Here is a 23790-nt window from a genome sequence, read left to right as displayed (position 1 = left end):
GAGAAACAGAACTAGTAACACTGAGGTTAAGAAAGAAACAGTCCTCCAGAGCTGTGGGACAGCTGGACTCTATCTGGCCTTAGCAGCAACGGTGTGCCATTTTCTATCTTGATCTATCTGAATCTTGATATTAGTATATCAAAGAACGCTCTAATCCACAAAAAATCCCACTCTAGAGATTACAAATGCACTAAAAGGAACTTGCAGATACACTACAGAGAGTATAAATTTATACAAATAAAACATGCATGTAATGAGCTAAATAAGAAGAAAAAAATCTCCACTTCCAATTCCTTGTGAAACAGCAACTAATCACAAAAACATGCATGTAAAGAACTGATCCTGGAAAAAAAACAGTCAACTGATACCACGGCATGTGTTCTGTAGAACAGGACTTTTCTGAGAGTGCTGCAGAGGTGCTAAAGCAAATTGTTATAATGTCACTGCACAATGTGCTGTTGAGGTTTTATGGTCACACTGCGCCAATAGTCTCGGGAAGTTATTTTGCATTCTTATATAAACTTTTTTTCCCAATCCTGTTTTCCACAAAAAAGGGCTTTCAATAATGTACAAACTTCTGTTTATACACAGCACAGGAAAAACACGATAAACCCAAGAACACAGTCTCTACTTTAAACATATTTTAAAATGCGTTTTCTACAATTTCATGTGAACAAGAATAACCTGTTAAAGGCTCCCCCCAAAAGAGCATAACCTTCCTGTAATTAAATGGCCGTGTTTTACATGGCACTTTTTTAAAATAATGAAAATAAAAAGAGCAAATAAATAAATCAATCCAGCAGACCCCTCCCAACTTGAGCCTTAACCTGCAAATTAATGTAACGGTAATAAAAGCCATGCCAGCTGGAATCCAATTCTTTCTCCGGCTTTGGCATGAGCAGCAAGAGCAGGTATATGTTTGAAGAAAAACAAAGTAGGACATTTTCCACCTTTAGTCACAGGATGTTAACTGAACTCTGGCAAACGTTTAAAGCTATTCTCAAAATGTTCAAGAAAGAATTAAAACCAGTTGGGGCTAAGAAACAACCCATCCTTCCTCCCCCCTCTTCTCCCTCCAGACATCTGTTCCAAAATTATACTCCAAAAACCACAGCGAAGAACAGTCATAATTAATGTTATTTTGGCTTTTTAGTTGCTAGGCCTGCATTCTGAGGTTAGAAGTACAAAAATGCAAGTTCAGGGCACTATTACTGTACTTAAGGACTCTCCTGATGCATGTAACAAAAAAGGCAGCTTTCCTTTTCTTCCCCCCCTTTTTCATAAAAGAGAAGAACTAGAAACAGTATCAGGAAATAGTTTCATGTTTAAGATAAAGGATTACAATAAAAAGTACCTACATAAATGAACTAGAGTTTATGAAGCTATGAAAATACATTTGAGACATGCTTTATAACATTGAGTTAAACATGCTTTACAGCTGTACAAAAGCTATTCAGCCACTTACAGTGCAGGCCATAAAGCTGCTAATGCGCATAGTCCTTACCCACCCTGACTGCCGTGTGCTGTGCCTTCATCCCTGCACAAACCCAGCAAGATTGCACCGAGCTACGACCAGGCTCCCATCCAAGGAACTGCTATCATTGTGCCTGTAGCACTCACTACGTGAAAAATGCCACTAATTTCAGTGGGATTCAGTCACACGGGGATTTCCAAGATGCTCCTGGGCTGGACCTTAGACCTGATGTGTTAACGGGCTGAATCATGCCAACAGGTTCCAATAGCAGGCTGTCCATGGAGGACCAAGGAGTTGCAGAGATCCAGGGCAGCTCAAAGCTCTTCCAGCAGCTTTGGGCTGAGGGAATTTCATGTTTATGAGCCCCGGGAGGGTTACAAATCCCTGACCAGCAACGAGGGAGGCAATGGCAGATTCTCCACTTCAGTGCACTTAAGGGTAGGAGTATTTATTTTGCATGAAGAGATATGTGATGCTTCTCTCTACCTGCTTTTAAATGCCCTGACCCACCTATACTTAAAAAACTCCATCAGTATAATTTGAAAGATAGCCCTAGTAACAATACTCAGTATTACTAGTAAGAACTAAAATGCCTATTGGTTACTGAGCCAGAATCAAGGATTTTCTCATCCTGCCTATACACAATATCTACAGAAAACATGTTTTTTAATTAATCCTACTCTGTATTTCTAAGAAAGAAACACATTTGTAGCACTCAAACATAACACATTCAGTAGGGAGTCGTGTCTCCTCTCCTTTTTTTAAAAAAACAAAGATTCTGATAAAATCTGCAGTGTGCCTGGTATGCTGTCACAAACCTTTCTTTGAGGCTATCACTGGTCCAATCAGGTGTACAAAATGTATGTTACCAGGTGTGAGTTGTTTCAGACGATGTATCACTGGGCTGAAGTTGAAATGAAAATACTTCTCAAGTTGTTATTTTCCATTGCTCCTTGGCTTCTTGTATCCTTTGGCATTAGAGGCAAAAGTGCTGAGAAACTGCCATGAATGATGCTGTCTGACTATATATGGCAAAACCTTACAAGAGGGAGCCCATGCTAGCATTGACAAAGCACCAGCCTTCATCTTCAGCAAGAATTAGGGTGGTATCTTTTACTTGCCAGGCCACAAATGTTAAAAAGACAAGGGAAAATGTAATTCTGGGGGTCAACAATATTTCATAGCCTTCAGCTCTCTTGGTAATACACAAGAGCTACAAACAACCCTGGGTTTCATGTAATTTTACATCATTTTGATGATCGTGTACTGGCTAACATCAACTCACAATACAGCATTTCCCCTGTGAAATAAACCTCTCTGTGTTTTAAGCTGTCAAGTGTGAAATGGTACATTAGTCCTTGCCTTTTTCTGCTTCTGATGTCCTCTGGCTACACTGCAAGGAAAACTCAAACATTTGCTTAAGTTTCACCATCTTCAGCACACTGAAGCACTGGCCTGAATACGTATGTTTTTTTTCTCTGCTAGGCACTGTAAAACCTCTTTGAAAACTGTAACTACCTTCAGTATGAAGATACACAGCACTAATATAGCTAGTGATTTTTTTCAGTCCTTGAGGCACTACACTGGTACAAGTAAATCCTGTTCAATCTTGCAGTGTACTCTTTATATATAGATATGTTTATATATGTGCAAATCCATACACACAATTTAAATAAGCCCCTAGAAGTTCCATGTGCCCAGCTACAGTTTCCAGCTTTCTAAACCACATTTGTGTTCTGGTTAGTAATTTTCAACATAATTAGCAGATTATTTATAAAGTTAAAAAGAATATAATAAAGAAATCCTTCGACCAACTGGCCCTTGCAGTGTAAACATACAAACATGAATGCTGTCATTGTTACCAGAACCGCTGAAGTTCCTTTTGACTGTCACACACTATTTCTGCATTAAAGCAGGTATTATTCCACAAGCTGTGAAAGGCAGGCACAATGTGCCTGCTACAAAATGTCTCATTTTTACACATTTGGAATAAGAAAGGGTGCGCTTCTATGCTAAAAAAAACCTATCACAAATTAACACAGAGATAATCTTTATTTTAAGCTTATTGTATATTTTCTGTTCTCCACTCTGTTAAAAAAGGGTTTGCCAGGTTAGACTACTATGATGGGGATTATAAAACAGTTCCTGTGCTTGGAAGTACTTTAAATCTACAAGCCATGTTTCTATTGCTGCTTTGTAGCTCAAACCCCAAAACTAGCGATGATTTTATGAGTTGCTATAGTCTAGACAACTCGGTTACTTTTCAATGAAATTGCTCCTTGGGGAGGGTACTGTGAAAATTCCCATACAATTAATTACAGGTATGTGCAATTAAAATACAATTCTACAGCACAGTAGCTTTACAATTGCCAGTGCAATTTATGTCTGTATCAAACACAAATGCTCTGAAGGGGCTGGGAAGAGAAAGTACAACAAACAGGAGGTTACATGTAAAGTTACCTGCAGTGAGTGAGATAAGTAAGATGCAATGTTAAACTTCTGATGTGCCGCCTTCTCTGGCAAGATTCAAAGTCCTACTGGAAAGCACAAAATCTAACAACTGAGTCAATCGTCCCAGAATGTACTTTTATGGCAAATGGGGCTCAACACATTTTTACTGCCAAATTAAAGAGCAAATGAGAAATTTAACAGAATTATAAGGGAAATGCACCCATAAAGCAGGAAAAGAAAGATAACCAGAAAATACAGATGAAAGCTATGAGAAGGATTGTGATTAAAAAAAAAAAAAAAAGCCTTCGTGTATTTTTCCCTGATAGCATAGCTCTATTTTCCCCCATCAGCTATCAGTATCTTTCCTCTATATACACTTAGAAATGTCTTTTTAACTTTAAAAGCAATTTCAACTGTTTTAGCACCACTTTAAAATAATTTCATTTTTGAATGTAGTATAGACCTTTTTGCACTTAGTTTAGGATGGAGTTAAAAGAAGGACTAAGCAGGGGAGGTTATTGTGGTGTGTGTCCTTGTGAAAACCATAGAAAAGGTTAATTACAGGAGAATCCCTATCATTTTGCTCTATATTTATAAGGTACAGTCTATATTTATAAGAGACAGTCTTGGATCAGTGGGAACCCCAAACCTCTGAAAAAGCAAGATGCTCACAGGTTGTGTTGGACTGTCTAGCACAGCTCTCCAGAAATACTCCAGGATCTGTACTACAAAGCTACAGGACTTTGAAAGAACCATAGTTACATTACTGGAGCCCTGTGCTCAGAATTCCATGAAAAACTGATCAAGAAAATAGGAGCAACAGGAGTTACAGTAGTCTGCTGCTGGTCCCTCAGCAGAAGAGACCTCCAGCCACTTTGGGGCATCAAGATACAGTTACTTCCATACAATCTAGGAGTACTTGGAAATCGCTGAAACACCAATTTGTTCAGGCTTGACTAAGATAATGCCCTCGGTCCTCATGGTAATTTCAAGGCGTTTGATCTAGGGCTGTAAGTTAGTAACTATTACTTGCCATGTATTCACACCCAAGACACAACAGCACTGTTGCTGTGCATGCAGTACAAGAACATCTCTGTTCCAAAGATCCTCCAAGATGGAGTTTCAGAGTGTTCTGGGAATGTAATTCTTTGGTTCAGCTTTGTCAATGAGTAACCAGTATAATGCATATTCTTGCTTCTCTAAGGCTCCTGGACACCACCTGAGAGCAGATGTCTTCTAGAAAAAAAAAAAAAATCAATTTCTGAAGCACTTTGCCAAGCACAGTGATAAACACGCATTTTTCACTCTGGAAAAAAGAGCTGAATACATACAAGGTTAAAGCCTGGCTCCCTAGGAAGGGAATGTGGTATATAGTGCTGAAAAAACCCAGCATCTTTTAACTATTGCTGGGAACAAATCCCACCTGTGCTAAGAAAACCCCTACAGGAAATAATTGCACTTTTACTTACTATTTTCCATTGTTGTTGGAAACCTCCTACTACAGCTTTATTCCTTAAGGCAAAACCTAGAAACTAGCACAGATTATACTTATTATTCATGCTCAGTCACGACCTCAGCCAAAAGCTTGTGTTAAAATCTCATACCACGTCTAAGCACACACATATATTATAGTTAAGTCATCTGTTGATCAACTGTTTTGCACAATGCCATTCATTATTTTCATTATTATTTATGTATTTATTTTTTACAAGAACACCCATAAGACTCTGTTAGAATAGGTGCCTCAGACTGCTGAATGCTAGGCAAACATATGCATATATTAATTAGCGTGCAGGATTCATATAGGCCCCCAAACCTGCAATTAGATGGGCCTGCTCTGGCTCCAGAAATTATAAAGTTCTCTTTCATCATTTGAACTGAAATGTGAAATCCTGGCACCAGTGAAGTCCCTCAGAGGGAAGTTTTGCCACAGACCACAATACAGTTCCCTCAAGATATTTTATCATAGATTTTATCGTAACTTGCAGTCCTGAAATATCAACTGCATTCAAACTTTCATTATGTTGGAGAACAGATTTTGGTCTTCATTTTGTTAAGTATGGCTTAGTTATTTGCCCATACTGTTTATACAAGAGTGGGTCTATATATCTAATTTTTAATAAAAACACAGCGTACAAGTTCTTCAGGCTCTGAACAGGCAATTAAGCAAGTAGAAACTTCTGTCAATCTGAACAACTAATGAGAGGGTTCCTCAGACATCTGAAATGTGTTTTTTCAAGCTGCAGTAGAACTTGCTACACACCCCATAAGTCAAACACACAAAAATGTAGCACTCTCAGCCCACTTCTCTGCAATGATTTAATGCAAGAGCCCTGGGATTTGATCTCGTATTTCTACTTTTCATTATTTTTTCAATTACATCTCCATGATACTACATTGCATTAATGTAAGGTGTAATAGTTAAACCTGAGCATTTATATTATGCTAACGCAGGTGAAGAGTTTTTGAAGTGAATGGCTAAAGTTAGGCTTTTGTGCCTACATTAAACTCTTGAGCTTGCAACTCTGCAAGAGCAGAATACTTCATTCCAGTCTGACAAAACACTTGCTATGTGCTCAAAGTCAAGCATTCACCTCCTCGGTATTAATTGCTTCACATTAATCATGTCTCAAGTGCATGTAACCTGCATTTGTAGCCTGATTTTCAAAAGGCCATCGTGTACTTGTTTCCACTGACTTCTCCTAACTCTCAAGTCTAATTCAAAGCAACTTTAAAATCTTCATCAAAGAATATTTTGCAGTGCACTAGCCTTAAAGAAAGAAGCCCACCACAAAAGAACAAGCTCTCTCCAGCTGTAGCAGTATTAAGCCAGTCTGCACTGCCCAAAGGAAAAGCTGCTGCAGATTATCAAATGAATAGTGCGTTTAATGGCTCGCAGTCTGCTCTGATTCAACCTAACATGGAGTTCAGAAATGCCACCTGCTGACAGAAATCAAAAACGTTCTGATATAAATTGCAGTTCTGCTATAAATTCAGATTAATTTGGCTACATATTAATAGCACATCCATAAACAAAAGAAGTCTGAGCACCTAACTCCTTCTCTCAGTCCTCAGTTCATTTTGGGGGGAGGCACAACCCTCTTGCTTTACATTTGTACTATCCACTTGAAACTTACAAAATAGCTTAGCAGAGCATATTTTTTTTTGTCGCTGGATTCTGTTTAAGGTGGTGTTATAGCACTCTGTGTAACAGCTGTCTGTGCCATATGATTACTTCATTGTTGAAAGTGTAACATATGGAAACTACACTGAAATGTTACCTGCTTTGATACCTATGAAGAGGAATGAGCTTTTGCATTACAAGACAGCATATTTTTTAAACAACTTAAAGTAACAAAAAAGAAACACACATTTAGAGTCTAAACCATATTAGTTTTCACCATGCCTGTTACTCTGTTTCAATGCCCAATTCCAATAGCTGGTTACTACTGTGTTTTTGATTGCTATTGCCAGTAAACAGTAGGTGGTTTTTCTTCAGCTTTTGCATTCCTGGGAAAGAAAAAGGAACAGATTGAAGAGGATGCCCTTGGGATTCCTTCATGAGTTATCCATGAAGGCAAATGCTATACAAGTGGAATTATAGGAATGGTATCTTATGCCATTGACATAACATTACTTGAAATAACAAGGTTTATTGGGAAAACTCATGAACTGCCACACAGTGCTTTGCTTCTCAAAATCAAAGCTCCCACAACAGACAAGTGCTTAATGGACCAGAAGCAAGGTGGATCCTTACAGATTCGTTTCTAAATCCCAACTGCCTCTGGCAGGAGGAGAAAGGAAATATTTAGTTGTAGTACACAGACTTTCCTCCCCTGTAAATTAGTCACCCATAAGAGGGAACAATAAAGCTCTAAATTATTTCATCAGGAGCAAGAACACTCGTTAACACAAGAAGGAAGCTGTAATCTTTTGCTCAGTTTTGCCAGCAGTTGCATTTGAATCCTGAACAAAATCCAGCTGAATAAGAAGAAAGATTGTCTTGAGTGGTAAGAATCTATTGATTTTACTGAATAAAAGTTTATACATACACTATTTTAATCTTAGAAAATAGTCCCTAATGATGTAAATGGGACCCAATTCTATTCAATTTAGTTTGTTAGCCAAACCTACAAACCCAAACATAATTAAAGTCATTGTAGATATTTCACAATGCAGTCAAAACAGGTATCATAATTACTTTTAATTGCACCAGGCTCTGAAAATACATCCTAGGGGAAGATAGATTTTTTTTTTTTAATTGGAAACATATTTGATTTACTTTCTGTCTTTAAATCACATATTAAATAAAGTCATGGTTCACTAGCATGATTTATTAATAATATTATATTAATATATTAATAATATATTAAAAAATGGCCCATTTCACATGATAGGTTCTAACTGGCTGAAACAGTGCAGCTTTAGGATTATTGACACAGCTATAATGCCATCTTGACTTCAGTTTAAGAATATGCTCTATATACCTATACAGTTACTATAGGTCTACTAAATCATCATTCAAATAATACCCTCAGATGGTAAATGTAATGGTTTCTACGTCAATAGTACTAACTTGGAAGCCTCAGTCATAGGGTTTTTTTAGTATTAAAATATTCCTGTACTGAAATTTTAGGCATATATGATTACAATATCACTGTTTAGATCTCAGATTCCTTAAAGGCTATGGTCGATCCTACAACATGTTTTTTTACTCTAAATTAAAACTCATTATTGCTTTCACGTTTTACTAGAAGGAAAAAGAAAAAAAGAGGCTGAGAAATTAGGTTATTTTCTGTGAGCAGCAAATGGGGTCACTTCCGCAAATACTGAGATTGGGCTAGTAGAAATTACAAGGAAGTTTGCCATATTAAGGAAAGGTAAGATCTTTCAGATGTAGTCAAATGACTGCACAAATATGACTCCCCAGAAAGGCATTTGTCCTAATTAATAATAGTCACCTACTTAACTGACAGTTGCAAATCAAAATGGGACTGGCTAGTTCTCTCATGGGCTCAGCTATGACCACCCATGAAAACTCTCTTCTTTCATCTGCTTTACAAGAGGAAGGACTGACCGACAGCTGCAGCTGTTCCAGCCAACCATAGCATCCTCAATGCTCACTGCCAGGACTGGCTGCCACCCGCTGCCCAAGACGATCAGGCAGTAAGTAGGTCTATAAACCTGTTAAACCAGCATAAATATTATAACTTGTCATCTATTAAAATCAAAATAAACAGGAAAGGAGGTCTGAAAGCCAGTTTCTTCAGAGCAACATGTAATGCTAACTATGAGGTTTTCAAATATCCCAGCTTTTTTCTGGGAGTGGGCAAAACTTAGGGTTGAGCCATTAAAAAGCCAGTTGGTAGTATTAAACTCTTGCTTTAGGATTTATAAGAAGGCCAAAAATTCACTCCAGGCTGAAATTTACTATCCCAGGTCTGGAATCGTTTAAATAATAATAAAAATAACAATAATTAAAAAAAAAAAAGTTAAAAACCAGAGAAATAAAAAAGTCATAAATATGGAAGAAAAACCGAACAAACACAATCCAGTGGTTTCAGAGGATTTTTGGCACCCCTTCAATGCAAAAATGGCTTTATTTTTTAAAGACGTCTGAGAGTCATTACTACGAATTACTTTTATAACTAAGACTGGGACCAGGTTATTTTAATAATTGATTACTATTAAGTTACTATCACAGAATCTCTTTTAAAGCTTTTCAGTATGAGGAGATATCATAGTTTTCAAAGGAATGTCAATGCTCTGACTTACACTCCAAAGCCAGGAAGTTGGGGCAGGAAATCTCATCTGTGAGCCACACTGATGTATGAGAACATTTAAAAAATTAACAGCGTATGTTAAAGATGCAATGTCAGCCCCAGTTTTATCCATAACTAGACTTCATTAGTTTTGTGGGTTTAAAATTGACATTTAAATATAAAGGCAACATAAGTTTTTGCGACTTAATTGAGCGCTCCTTAAATAAAGAGATATTTCAATGTTTGCAGACCATTAACATCTTTCCAAAATAAGCTGTGTGCTGGTGCTACTTAGCAATATTTCCCTATCACCCTAAGGAGCCTATATAGCTAATAGAAGCCATTTGTTTTGCTAAATTCTGCCTGAAAACTCTAAAGAAAGCATTTAAGCTTACTCCTGGGAGACAGTATTGTTAAAACAAAAACTGGAACAAGCTTTTCAAGTGAACTTTCTGCAATCATGAGAGGACACAGGTCTTAAGAAGAGGAAAAAACCTGTTATAGGGGAGGGAATAAAAAGCCAAATGTAAGCAGAGTGTACATGCCCGTCACCCCGAGGGAACAGAGGGGAGGACAGTAAAATTAACTGCTGCACATTTCTACTACCCACCAAAACCACAAATGGGCCATTCTGGGGGACTAACACATACAGAGTCTGCAGATAAATACATGTCTGACTCATTACTTGAGAAGAGCCTTAAAGAGAACACTCCTCTGATGAATATTTCTGCTTCTACATGACTGTTCTCATTTGTACAGAAGAAGGTGCCATACATATGCATGCAATGTCTGCAACATGTATGTGTGTCAGCTTGGAAGCTGCTCAGCTCTGTCTGTGAATTTGGTCTATAGTCTTTTGGCAGGGATTTTTACTGCAAAACTTAACAAACATTCCCCATAGCCAAACCACCTTGAACAGTTTCTTATCAAATTTCACAAGCTAAGTGGTTCACATCTGGTTAATATGTGGATGAGAGATCACTATATGAAATTATGCTTTGTTGAAAAATGGCAACAGTAGCTTAACAGCATCAGGAAATGGCAGGATTTAGCTGTAAGCATGTCCACAAAGATGACTGGGATTCAGGTAGCTGCTGGCTTCACCCAAGATAAGACTACCATACCTAGGAAAGCCAAGATGAGCAGCATACCTAAAGGGAGGACAGTATGTGGAAAATGGGACATAGAAGATGAGTGAGGTTTCTGCTTTCTACCTGAAGCAAGAATGGCAAACAGCCACGAAGGACACTCTGCTGAATGACATGCGTATGTATATGCCATCTCACCAGTTGGCAAGGCATGCTTTCTCTATGGCATCTGAAGCAGCACCAGCTTTGAGTTACGCCTTGTGCAGTAACAGTAATCCCAGGCATGCTGCTGAAGTCTGGTATCCTAACACAGTATCAAACAACTGAGATGGAAGATAATAGAAGAGAAACTGCCATTCTGAATTTCTCACTAATAGCTTGGCAAAGTATAGGTCTAGAGGAGGATGAGGACAAGAATTATATTTGGATTATAACAAATACTTAACATCAACCCAGATGATGCCCTTTTAGGCAACCTACAGAAAAATATTCTATTTTCTTAAGTCACCGCAACATACATGTTTACTTGTATTCAAAGATGAGTTAACAAGAGTTTGCTCGGAGTACAAATCAAACAGGATCTCACGGAAGGAATACAGCCGTATTCTTCATTCTGACTGGATGCAGTGGAAGGTATGCCTGTAGGGCTTGGAAGTTGTGTAGGCACTGCGAAGCTGAAATGCAGGACAATTTACATACTCCAAATTGTTTCCCTGAAACAGATCTTGCCTAACTATCCTTGGTTTTATCACCTCGCTAGTTAATTGCCATACACACTTGCACTTGAGGGAAAAAGATTTGCATCAGCCAACAACAGACATGTGAGCTGCCTATTTAAAATTAGTCTGCTGGCCCTCCTGGGCTCCCTCTACAGGCACTGCACGAACAACGAGAAACTCAGCCACAGCATGATTCTGAGCACCTACCTCACCTATGTAGGTTAGAACCACTGCGGAGACCAAAATCCTACGCCAAGCAAACACTGGGAAAAAATTTGTACTTATCAGAAAAAATATCAATGCTTATTTTAGACCCATAAAAGCTTTTAAGATGATAAAAATAGAAATTCTGGGCAGAGACTGCTGAAATGCAATTTAGTTGATAGTTACTTTAAAAACCCCAAATCCTTCAATAAATAATACTTATTTTTTTTCTACCAGGCTATTAAAAGCCCTAACTTTGCAACAGGGCTCTAATGGGGAACTCGGAACAGAGGCTGAAGAAAGTGGAAGGTGGTATTACTTTAACCTGGCAGGCAGGACTCTAGAAACTCAGCCATGAGAAGCTGAGTCTCTTATCTAAAGGTAAAACAACATTGAGTAACTTAAAAGGTTTGAAAAATATAAAAAAAAAATAAAAAGTACTTCAGTAGACAGATGTTGCCTTTTTTCTTTAGTATTTGATGGAACATGTTTCAAATAGTACATTGCTAACCAGTGTTCCTGACAGATGTGCAGTTATACTACCTGACCACATCATGAATTAGCCTTCTCAGGAAGAGCTATGCAAAAGCAAAACAGAAGAAAGCAGAAATTCCTTGGCATCTGTAGGATGTCAAGGAAAAAAATCAGATTGTTTCAAATAGGAGATAATTAAGAAAATCTATTAAAATTTTCTGAATTACATTAGGAATTTATCATTGAGCTATTCTCAACATGCTCCCCTTTTCCATATCCAGGGACATAATGCACAACCAATTAATTTCAGAACTTCCAGAAAGAGTGTTATGAGGAACGCTTCAACTTTTCCATTCAATCACTGATACTAAAACATTAAATCACTTCTACAAAACACATGGCATAACCCTTTATCAAGGCAGGGATGCTCGTATGATTTCCTATAAAGAAGAATATGTTGAGTCTACTTATTACAGAAGAGAACAGATGTATTACATACATAGCTTTTTAGAAGGAAATAATTGGTACTTAATCTGAAGTGTATCAAAATTATCTGACAAGATCTCTACCTAATATAAACCAGACTGACTTGGGCCATGAATCTGGTTCAGCACAGCAAGCGATTTTCAGTTTCTCCAAGTAGTGTAAAAAACTTGTACCTTAAACAGGCAGTGTATACCACATGCATAGCTCTCCTACTGATATATCAGGGGTCTTCTGAAACATTTGGTGTTTCTGGTGAGGTTAGGTTTTTAGTGTAATAATTCCAGTAAAAGTATCCTTCTCGGCTTTAGCAAAGAAAAAACACATTTTAGAGACTGCAAACCAAATGCAAATGAAAGAGCCCAAAGCTATTCTGTTTAATTTTAGGGGTTTTCTTCCCAGTGCCTCAGTATGTCTATTTTTCTCCAAACGCCATGTAGCAAAATTGCCGTCTTATCTGGGATAAAACAAATGCTAGGGGCTTACCTGTAGGAGTACTACTGCGAAATGAAGAGGAGGGAGTAATTGGAGGAGTGACTGGAGGAGTAAGGCTTCCACTGCTGTGGCGAGGTGGAGTAGATACATTCCCACGGGACACTGTGCTTGACAAAGTCAAAGAGAGTTTCGGCTGAATCTTTTTCTTCAAAGACTCCTGCTCACGTCGAGCTGCATCGGTCATAAATCTAGAATAAGGACAATCATGAGGATGAGAGGCTTGAAACACTGTCCACAAGCAAGCTGTAGGTGAAGTATTTTTCACCCTCAGTGACCAAACAGAGCTCCAGATTCAGCCACAACAAGTTCCTCTGCAACACACAGATTTCAAGAATACAGACTTTTTCATCAATGGCTTTATTTCTGTGTTCAAGGTCTGCGTCATTTCCTTCAGATTTCAACAGAACTTACATAAGATATTTGCACCATGTGCAAACACACAGGTTTTTTCAAAACTCCAACCAGAGATCAGCATTGCAGACAATATTATAATACCTATACTCAATACTTTAAAATAACTACATTCAATCCTTCTGTGAAAAAGTAGCTGAGAGAAAAATGTCAGGGGCAAATGTATTGAATCTGAAGGCTAAAGGGATAGTACGAATTACACTGTATATGTAATTTCCAACTTAGGATAATCACATTCTTTTTCTACAGGTTTTAGACAACGTTGCTTCACGTAGAAGATGTCCAATTGAACTGCAACTCCTCAAGCCAGAATTCACAACTCTTGAAAACCAAATGAGATATCTCTGTGGAGCTTTGGTACATGCTGCTGAAGGCCTAATGCAACTCAGGGTTCATCTCTGTGGGATATTGAGCAGTATTTTAATCCTCTGTCTTCCCCCTCCAATGCATAAGGAGCCATTTTGAAGGATTCCTAAGAACACAGACTAAGGTAGACCACCTTGTCCACACAGTCCTCTGTCCTTCATGCTAAAGTACAAATAACACCTGTCAGCAAATAAACCAATATTTGCTAGCATGCAATACAGAATAAAAAGTTGTTACACCCAGACACCCGTCTGACCAGCTTAGACAGAGTAAACCACGTTTTAGCCAAGACACAATCTTTACATGATCAGCTCTTGCAGCCTTAGCAAATCATGCATTCAGAGACATGAGGATGTGGTGCAGCCAGTACATTGCACTAGCCTTGGAGCCAGCTGTCACCTAGACACTCACATTTCCAAACCAGTAAGGAAACAGAATGACAAAAATTGCCAACCATTATTTGTATTGGACTGAGGGTGATCTGGCTTGCTTTCAAGAGTCACACTCTCCTCAGAGGAGCCTAGAAGAGAATGAGACGGACGTGGAGACAGAAGCAGCCACAGAAAACAAACCTGTGGAGGAAATAATGAAGATACTGAGTTGTTTTTTGGGGGTAGGTGGCAAAAGTTTGGTAGTGGTGACAAACAAGGAGAAGCAGAGAGAAACTGACACAACCGGACATCAACCCCTGCACCACTTGTTCCCTCACCGAAGGGACTGAGTGTGGTCTGCAGCAATAGGAGGGGAGGAGTGACATCTGGAGTGAAGTGAGCCTAGGAAAGGGAGTGGAAAGCGGGAGGAAAGGTGACTTTCCCCCCAAAGTGTTTTACGGTTTTTCTTTTGTTTCTCAATAACCAATACTTGATTCAGTAATTATATATTTATGCTACTGGCAAAATTAAACTTAAGTTAAATTCCCCAGGCTGAGTCTGTTTTGCCTGAGATATTACTTCGTAAATGATTACCTTTATTTCAGCCTATGAGTTTTCTTGTTCCTGCCTCTCCTATTTTGCCCCCCCCCCCCCCCCCGCTGGGGCTGTGGGGGTGAGTGAGCAAATGGCTATGCGGCTACTTAGCTGCTAGCCATGGATAACCCACCACCCTACACACAGCAACAACTGCATTTGCTGTGCAACCAATGTGACTTATGTTTCTCATCATATGAGAAGATATGGAAGCAGCCCTCATGTATGCCCAGAATCCAACAGAGGACTGGAAGATCCACCTTGAGCTCCTGAGGAAGAGCAGCAGAACCTGACGAGAGGGAGGCAGAGGGAATAATGCCACACCAATCATCTGGTTCATGTTTTATATCCTGATATTGTATGAAAGATAAGGCCACAGGCTGGCTGGACAAACTAATTCTGCAGACCACAGTACCAAAAGAACTGCTCTGAACATGGCCACCACATCACATAAGGTCTTGCAACAACACATAATACCTGCCACAGCACCTGTAACATGGTGCTGTAGGATCGCCCAGCTCTTCTCTCACCAACGGTTTAAATTGATATGAACCACTATATTCATTTAGACTCTACAGAAACTCAACGCTTTGTGACTGTTAGCAACATATGGGCAGTTTGGATGCAAGCTGGCTTTGAGTCCAAACCTGACTGCAGTTATGGACAGATCTGAGGAAAACCAGCTCTTGTGGAACAGTAAGGGATGCATAGGGAATGGGAAAGGAGAAAGGAAAACAAAACCAAAACCAACCAAACAAAAAACCAAAAAGGAGATTTTAGAAATTTGTGCCAAATATGAAAGAAAAACCTGGCCTAGATATAAAAAGCCAGCTCTTTTTCAAGAGATTTGTGTACTTAAACACAGCCTCAAAAGACTGTGGCATAAAATTTTAAGTACCATCAGAGCAATAAAGATGTATCCTGCCTATCTATACCACAAAGGCATTAATAAGGGAACCTTTTGCCATGATATGTAACATCAGCACAGAATCCGCAGACATTAATAAACAGGTATATGACATGACAGCTTATCTTCGCTGAACAGAGCCAATACATCATGTCAAACCCAGGCATGACATTTTTATGAAGTTAATATTTAAAAAGCACATATCTATAGTAACAGTTCAGTTTTAAATTTCTCTAAACAAGGGTGCAGATATTACTGACAAATGGGTCCCTAAAGTCTAAATTTCATTAAAGAAAAAGAAGTAAAAGGATCTCAGTAAAATGGGCATTCAGTACACATTTGCTTTTCTCTAACTAGGAAACATCTAATTCACTGTTTTTGGAATTTGTACCATGATGTATGCTTGCTTCTGGATGGGAAGCCTTATTCCTTAAGAAAATGTTATGGCAACATTATAAATCCTTGAAAACTTGGAAGATAACCTCAACTGTGAGATATTAAAAGCAGCAGCATGAACGCTGCTATTTAATAAACTCAGCCACAAATAACAATGTTAAAATAATATTGAAGTATAACCACTCTGGCTGAAGTCCATAAAAATCAGGAAAATTTGAAGTTATAGCTGAAACTTCTCTCTGTCCTGTGAACTCGCTCCCATTTGGGCTAAGCATGTTGGCTATATTCCAAAATGTCATTTGTTGTCTACACTGTGAACCTGAGAGAGATGGAAGGCAGAGTCCGCTGCGAAGTTCAGCACTTGATATCTCAAATACGGAATTAACCTTTTCAGAGCCAAAAAGTCCCGTACATTTTTGCTGGAGCACTGGCAGTGCTAGGGTTTTGAAAAAGAAACCCATCTAAGTGGATAAAAATAAAACATTTTTCACTATTTTAACTGAAATGCAGTATTATACTTGTGCCTAACTATCGTGGTGTTCTTCAAAGCTCACAATACAAGCATTTTAATGATGGGTATAGAATGACATTTGCAACAAAGGCTTTAATTTTCATGTTGAAAGTACATTATGGTTGCAACATCAAGTGCTCAGGAATGAACTATGCTGGAATTAACACAGAATACTGGTCTCTAAATTACACAGTTGCACACAATTTTCCCTGCCTCATTTAGATCCACAAGATACGTGGGAAACAGAGTATGAACTATAACCAACAAAGGCTTCTGTAAGACCACTTTGGTTAAATCCCACCCTCCCTACTTATAGTTCTCCTACCACCTTCAGATCCACCTCCTTGCTGAGCAGATCTACCTCTGCTGTTTTCAGCTGTTAACTACATAACCCCATCCCTCCAGTTCCACCACAACGCAGATTTTACTCATCTTCCCTGCTGCATAGGATTGTGTTTACACCTCATAAACCTCTCTCTCCAAATCCAATATACCACATAGGTGCAGTGAAACAAGGAGATTCACTCAGTTCCCAGCCATCCCCTGACTCTGTTTCGAAAGGTATAGATAGTGTTTGGGTGCTTTCTTGTAGATGGTTCATAACATCAGGGAGGAGCCCACTCCTTGGAAAGAAATTGCTTCTTCCCCCATTTTTCCTTTCCTTGCCCTTTCACCTTCTTAATAATTCAACTCCCTGCTGCAAAACACGTAGGTGCATTGATTTCTGAACCAAGTGCTTGCTGCAACTTTAATAAACATGACCAAAATACAGTATTTCCCCCTCCTCTCATTCCCTGGAATGGTTCAAGTATTTTTATTGAAACTTTCCCAAGAAATTCAGCCTGAAGGAGACACCCAGCATGGAACATTTCAGCCCAAACAGCTGAATGTTGGCAACATAATAAGCAACTGAAACACTCTTATAATGGAAAGTGTTGCACAACCTTCCATATAGGTGGCAATATAATACAAACAGCGTTAGCTGTTACCAGCATAAAAAGTCACAAAAAAAAAGCACAGTTGTTGTTCAAATAAAAGAAAAAGCCTTTTACAAACCAAACCTTTGCAGTATTTGTAAGTCTAGTTACCCCCAAAAGCTTTGGGATCGAGAATGAACAGAAGCAGAATATAATCTGACAGAAATCTCCTATTTGCTATTAGCATGCACTGATTGTTTCAGGATTGTGCCCCAATGTGACTCACATAAGGATGTCAGAGTTAGTTTATCATAAAACTCTTACTACACACAATCCTAAAGACAGTTTAAGAGTTCTGGGCTAACACATCCAGATTGAGGGTGATGGTACTTACAAAAGTGAGTTGCAAATAAACAAAGATTTTACTTGAGATCTCACTTAACAGAAAACAGACAAAACCAAAACAGGTTGCTACTTGGAATGTATCTTGCTAATAATGGCCTTCAGGGTTATGAGGTGCCCTTTCCTCTTTCTCCTCGCTGTTCCAGCTTGCTGATGCAGGAAGTTAGCCCTGCTTGGACTAGATCCGTTTCTGTGTCCACAGGCATTCATACTCACAGTGAAGAAGGTGCATCACAGCTACCCTGCTGGATCTCAGTATTAACCTGCTACATTTGGTTTCTTCATGATCTACTCTAAAACATAGACCAACAGAGGAGACGGTGCAAATCACAAGTCTGTCATTCTCCAGTTACTGCATACACACACGAGAGAGCAGGGGGATTATTCTAAGCTTGCAAAACAAGCAGATTACACTACACAGATGCTGAAACCCAGGACTGCTCCACAGCACTGTCTGGTTGCCCATATGCTCAAAACCGCAGCTATGCTACCTGACAGTAATACATATATCCTGTTCTGTGCCTCACCATTGGCCACAATGGAGAATAAAATTAGTTCTGACCTTCTCTCATTATCACACAGATAATGATGGAAGAACATTCATAGTAACATTCAGTTCATATTCATGTTTGCCTCATTTGGCTAATCTGTACTGGGAAAAGCCCATCACCTTCACTAGAACATGAGAAATGCTGCTCAGCTTCCACCACTCATACTGCAGCAGACTGCTCCTTAACCCAACACCTGGTCAACTTCAAGACTGACTGGAAAGAGAATAATAAATCCATAGTGTGCGGCATCTGTGTGGCTTGCAGGTCCCACATCGTGTTATCTTCTGGCTGTATTATATTTAGATCAAAAGTGGTGGAACTTGCTTGGCAGACTGGACATACACTACCTTAACTACATCCCACATACTTAATCACATACATAGATGAAAGCCACACATTAATTCCCCTGTTACGCTTTACACCTATCAGAGCAAGGTGCTGGTTATATCGGCTTTTCCCACTTTTGTTTCAAGGTGTTTGTACAATTCTTTGTCAGTGTTGCACCAAGAGAAATAAGGAGGTAGGGACAGCAATTTTAGCTCCCCATCTTCCTCATCACATTATCAGTGCTCAGGGAAAAAAACACCAAGCAGGCTATGATGGAAGGCACCTCTAGCTGTGCAGTATCTTAAAACTTCAGACCACCACTACTTTGAAGAGGGACTCGGAGGATCCCCTTCTCAAGGCAGGACCCCATTTCAGTATGGTAGGACCCTGTGGACCCTGACATGCACTAGTGAACCCCTCAGGAACTGTCCTCCACACTTTTTGCTGCTTCTGCAAGCAAGGACAAAGCAACACGGTTTGGTTCAGCTAATGCTGGGAAGAGAAGACAACTGTTAAGTTGAACTGTTATTAGGTTCAGGAGAAATCTGGTGAAATCTAAATGGTAGGAGTTCAGCAGCAGGCTGTCTTGTCCCCTGGGAGGGATGAAAGGCTTTTCTCAGTTGAAGTTCACAAAACTGGGCCAAAGTAAAGCCAATCCATGTCCCCAGTAACGCCTTGCCACACTCTTTATGTGATAATGAGGGAAGAAATATAAAAGCAAGTTTCATACCATCCATTAACTCCAATTATTTGATGAGCACCCTTGAGCACTTTCACATTCCATTCTTTGTAGTGTGGGGGAAACAGAAGCATTCTGCAGTTCTGTACAGACCAATCTTGCCTCACAGAAGCTATCAAGCATTTTTTCCTTAGAGAGCTTCCATTACAATTTTAACAAAACCCCAAGAAGCACTGTCAGTGTGAAAAAGCCACATTAGGATGCATCCATAATCACACACATGCCCACGCTACTTAGACTAGAGAGTATTTGCATAATGCTAAAACATATGATTTATACAAAACTCCCTTTTGTTATCTTATTTTTTTTCTGATTTCACAAAAAAGCATTAAAAATGTGGGAGAAACAGCACAAAAGAATAATCCCCTCTCAATTATTCCCCTGAACCTGTATCCCATTTCACAACAGGCACTAACCTGATAAAACAAACCAGTAAAGAGCATTTTTAAGCTTCTGGAAAGAATTCTTCCAGCCCAACACCCATTGCAGAAACGCCACTCATCTAAGCTGGCCTTCAACATGGAAACCCATCTGAAATCAGGTCTCACAAATTCAGTGTTCACTCTCAGTGCCAGTACTCAGGCTCATCTATTGAAAGCTTTCCCTATGTCCTAAATAAGGAGTATTTATGACAAACTGATGAGTATCTTGGAGAGACAGGACAGAATCAGATTTCTTTTTATTAGTCATCCTTGGGATAATTTATTGCTGGTACAGTTGTTTCATTTCCATTATTCAACCTGTTTTCTCAAGATGTAAAAATATCACCACAAAATCAGATACAGTGTAATACCCACTTTTCTGAATATGTGCTTCTTTGACAGATGTAGTAGAGATTATTAGGATGCACATTACCTTAAAATAAGTAGTTTAAAGCAGACTTCACATGGAGTTTCTGCCTCATTGCTGAAAAAGACTGGAACACAACGTGCAGTTGTACTCATATTGCTGACAGCAGACTCAAGGCTGCAGCCTTATCAAAACTGTTCAATACGAGCAAGAGTTCAGTGGGTTTACTCTAATTGTCTGCTCTTCACACATTCTTACAAGATACAATATGGCACAATAAAATAGCCACCAAGTAGATATTTTGCGCTTTTTGCACAGAAAATTGATTCAGAAGGCTGAGTAATTTCATAGTTAAACATATGTAAGTGGATTTAAAGGATGGTGATATGCCAAATAATCTATTAATACTCAAACAGAATAAAACCAAAGCAGCAATTGCCTAACCATACCAAACAATACATTTGCTTGCAGTGGAACATGTGTGTTCATTCACTGTTGATCAATACAAGCAGAATTAAAAGTACTAGAAAGGAATTCAGTATCCCTCTTGATCTCAGAAATATACAGACAAAAACATCAGCGTGAATTACACTTCTTTGTAATAGATCGCAAACACTGGATATAAGACCTACCTTCCCATTTCATATTATTTAATGGATTATATACCTATACATATTTAATACATTTATTTTAAATTTTCTGAGAAAGAGTTTTTTTTTTTTAAATACTGTGTTCCATCCCTGACCCCTCATTCTGTTAGCACCATGCCTACATTTATTTTACTATGCCTACTTTTAACGGAGCACCAACTGTAACCTTTACAGTTTAACTGTAATCTTTAATTTACAATTAAAAAAATAAAGAACAATTAGATCAGTGTTGTATGTTCTCCCCACCATAAAACTAGCTATTTACTTAGAAATGAATGTTCTGTTCTGAATCTTCCAAAGAAGGAATTTTTTTGTTTTTTAGGTTTTTGTCTGTTTAAACAACAAAGTCATTTGGCCTTTTCTTTCTTCAATTTGTGTAGGTCATGCAGCAAATGCAAAAACCCAGGACTGCATTTTATAATTCTTTTTAAATTGACAGAAAACATGCACATTGGATAGACAACATCAGAACAATAATGTGATCAGGACAGATCTTATTTTAGATCTTTCACTCAGAATGAAAAGTCATTACTTACCCCTAGACTCATAACTGGGACTCAAGGAGAAGCCCACATCGTCTTTCTATCATTGTTAAAATAAACAAATGACATTTCTGTGTTTAAAAGGAATAAAATTAGAGCTCACCCAAATCAACTTGAGAGCAACATTCATTTCCAAAGCATTAGAAACATACTGCTAGTTCTCTTCCTTTCCCCTCCCATTCCTTCCCCAGTTTTTTCTACCCTATTTTGAAGTAAATGAGTGAGTTTCAGAAAGGAGCTACAACTTATCTGTGACTTCATGTAACTTCCATGGAGTGAGAGGCAAGAGTTAAGCAAAAGACAAACAGACCACTGTTTGGCATGATGTTGTCACCTCTCTAACAAATAAATAAGAGTTTAAGAAGCTGCGATAAGCTTCTCAAGCACATCTGACCAAAGTGCTCAATGTGCTGTGCTCTGCCACATCAGCTTATTTCTCATCCAATTAATTTCAGAGTTTTGCTACTGGCGTAAAAAAGAAGCACTCAGATGGTGCCAAACACACACTTGCAGACTATATTTTCAAATGCTGCAGCAAACCCTTTACTGCAACGGAGCAATCCTCGGCTCAGACACCATCCTCCCCGCATTTACTAATGGGCTTATTAGGACATGCATCAGCCGTGGCTTCAGGTACAGCCATTAGCAAACACACCAGTCATCGCCCTGCTAACAACAGATACTTTATGGGTTATTGCTTAATTAATTCTTGAAGATAACTTCATGAATCCTTACATTTCAGTTCATATCCTACAGGAATATTGCAATGTCACACAGCCATAAAATGTTAGAGATCAAAATGAGAATCTTAGCAGGCATTGGTAACATGAAACACAAAGGAGTATTTGTACATTTAAAGTATTTTTAACACATGATTCTAAAAGTGCACGGTGACAGTTTTTGAATTTGCATCACATATACAACCCCGCCCAATTAATCTTAGTATGAAGTTACTATAATGAGTAAAGGGGGTCTCACATGAAAGTGTACCGATGGTATCTTTTTAGTAATACGCTAATTTAACGTATCAGTTATTCAGCTGAAAAAATAAAATATTCTTATTTCTCACTATATGACTTATTAGACTACTCTAGGCTTCCACAGGAATGAACTGCAAAATTGTTGAAGGCAAAGTAAAAATTTATCTTTTATTTTAATGGGAGGAAAGTGTGGTGAGAGTTAAACTGTATTTGCCTTTTTATTTGTAGCAACTGTGAACTTAAATAAATTTCCAATCTCCTTGGAGAAGATGGAATTAAGCTGCTCATAGAATAAAAATAAGGGGTCTGTATCTCCTAAGTTTGACTTGAATCTCAAAATAGTTCCTGTGTGAGACTAAGTAGTGTACCAGCCCTGCTCTGGCTCCCTGCACAGGCTCCAGTATTGTCAAACTGCCTAGTTCCAGTACGATGTTTTACTTTCAGATGTGCTTAACCTAAAATATCGTATTTTTTTCCACTACTGGTCCACCCTCTTTCCTTCTTGAAGAGCTTATTATAACTATTTATGCAAAAACAATTTATTGCAGTCAGCCTTACATAGAAATAGATCTATGTACGCATGACATGCAGTTTTACTGTTGGACTTGGTTTGGTTTTATTGATGCCTCAAGGACTTTCAGCTTTAAGAAGCAGGGAGCTGAAATGTCAGATATTTTATTCCTGTAACATTCCACTTAAGTCCGGGTATTCTTGTGTTGTTTCACACCGAGTTCTTCAGAGAATTCAAGTCAACACCCAGAGACAGTTTCATCAAGCAAGAATTTAAAAACAGATATTATCACCAAACATTGATACTAGCTATAAGGAAGTCTAATGTCAATCTGCATAAATAAGCTAATCTTTGGTATTTTACACAGCAGTAGTCAAACACATTAACAAATAAATTTTTCAGTCTTTCAAAAATGTATCACGTACTGCCTGCAGTGGCCCCTCCAGCAGCATCAGTACAGTCAGCAATCCAGAATACCTGTTCAGTAAAAAGGTAGTAAAAGAAAATGGTAACAGCCTGCATAATACATTAATTCCTAAAACCTATAGATGCTGATTTTCTTTTGAATAGAGACACCAATGTCCCTTTCAATGCAGTCTCTGATTTTTAAAGAAAGAGTAAATTTGCTTCAGAGAACACCAATACAAAATATGGTCCTCCCATTGAGAAAGAGCAT

The 23790-nt window shown here is 38.5% G+C and overlaps 1 protein-coding gene across 1 annotated transcript in view; it reads right to left on the bottom strand.

Moving 5' to 3' along the window:
• The window catches only part of JAZF1 (JAZF zinc finger 1), a 189285-nt gene that overhangs the window by 16069 nt on the left and 149426 nt on the right, over positions 1–23790 (bottom strand). Inside the window, exon 3 of the mRNA XM_057424868.1 lies at positions 13142–13338. Within this exon, the coding sequence (XP_057280851.1) occupies positions 13142–13338 (197 nt within the window). The remainder of the gene's footprint in view (positions 1–13141; positions 13339–23790) is intronic.

This window comes from Pezoporus wallicus, unplaced genomic scaffold, assembly GCF_028554395.1.
Source record: "Pezoporus wallicus isolate ANWC-B61680 ecotype Strahan unplaced genomic scaffold, APGP_CSIRO_Pwel_v1 contig_3181, whole genome shotgun sequence".
Lineage (NCBI taxonomy): Eukaryota > Metazoa > Chordata > Aves > Psittaciformes > Psittacidae > Pezoporus > Pezoporus wallicus.
This window is presented reverse-complemented; position numbering and strand designations above follow the sequence as displayed.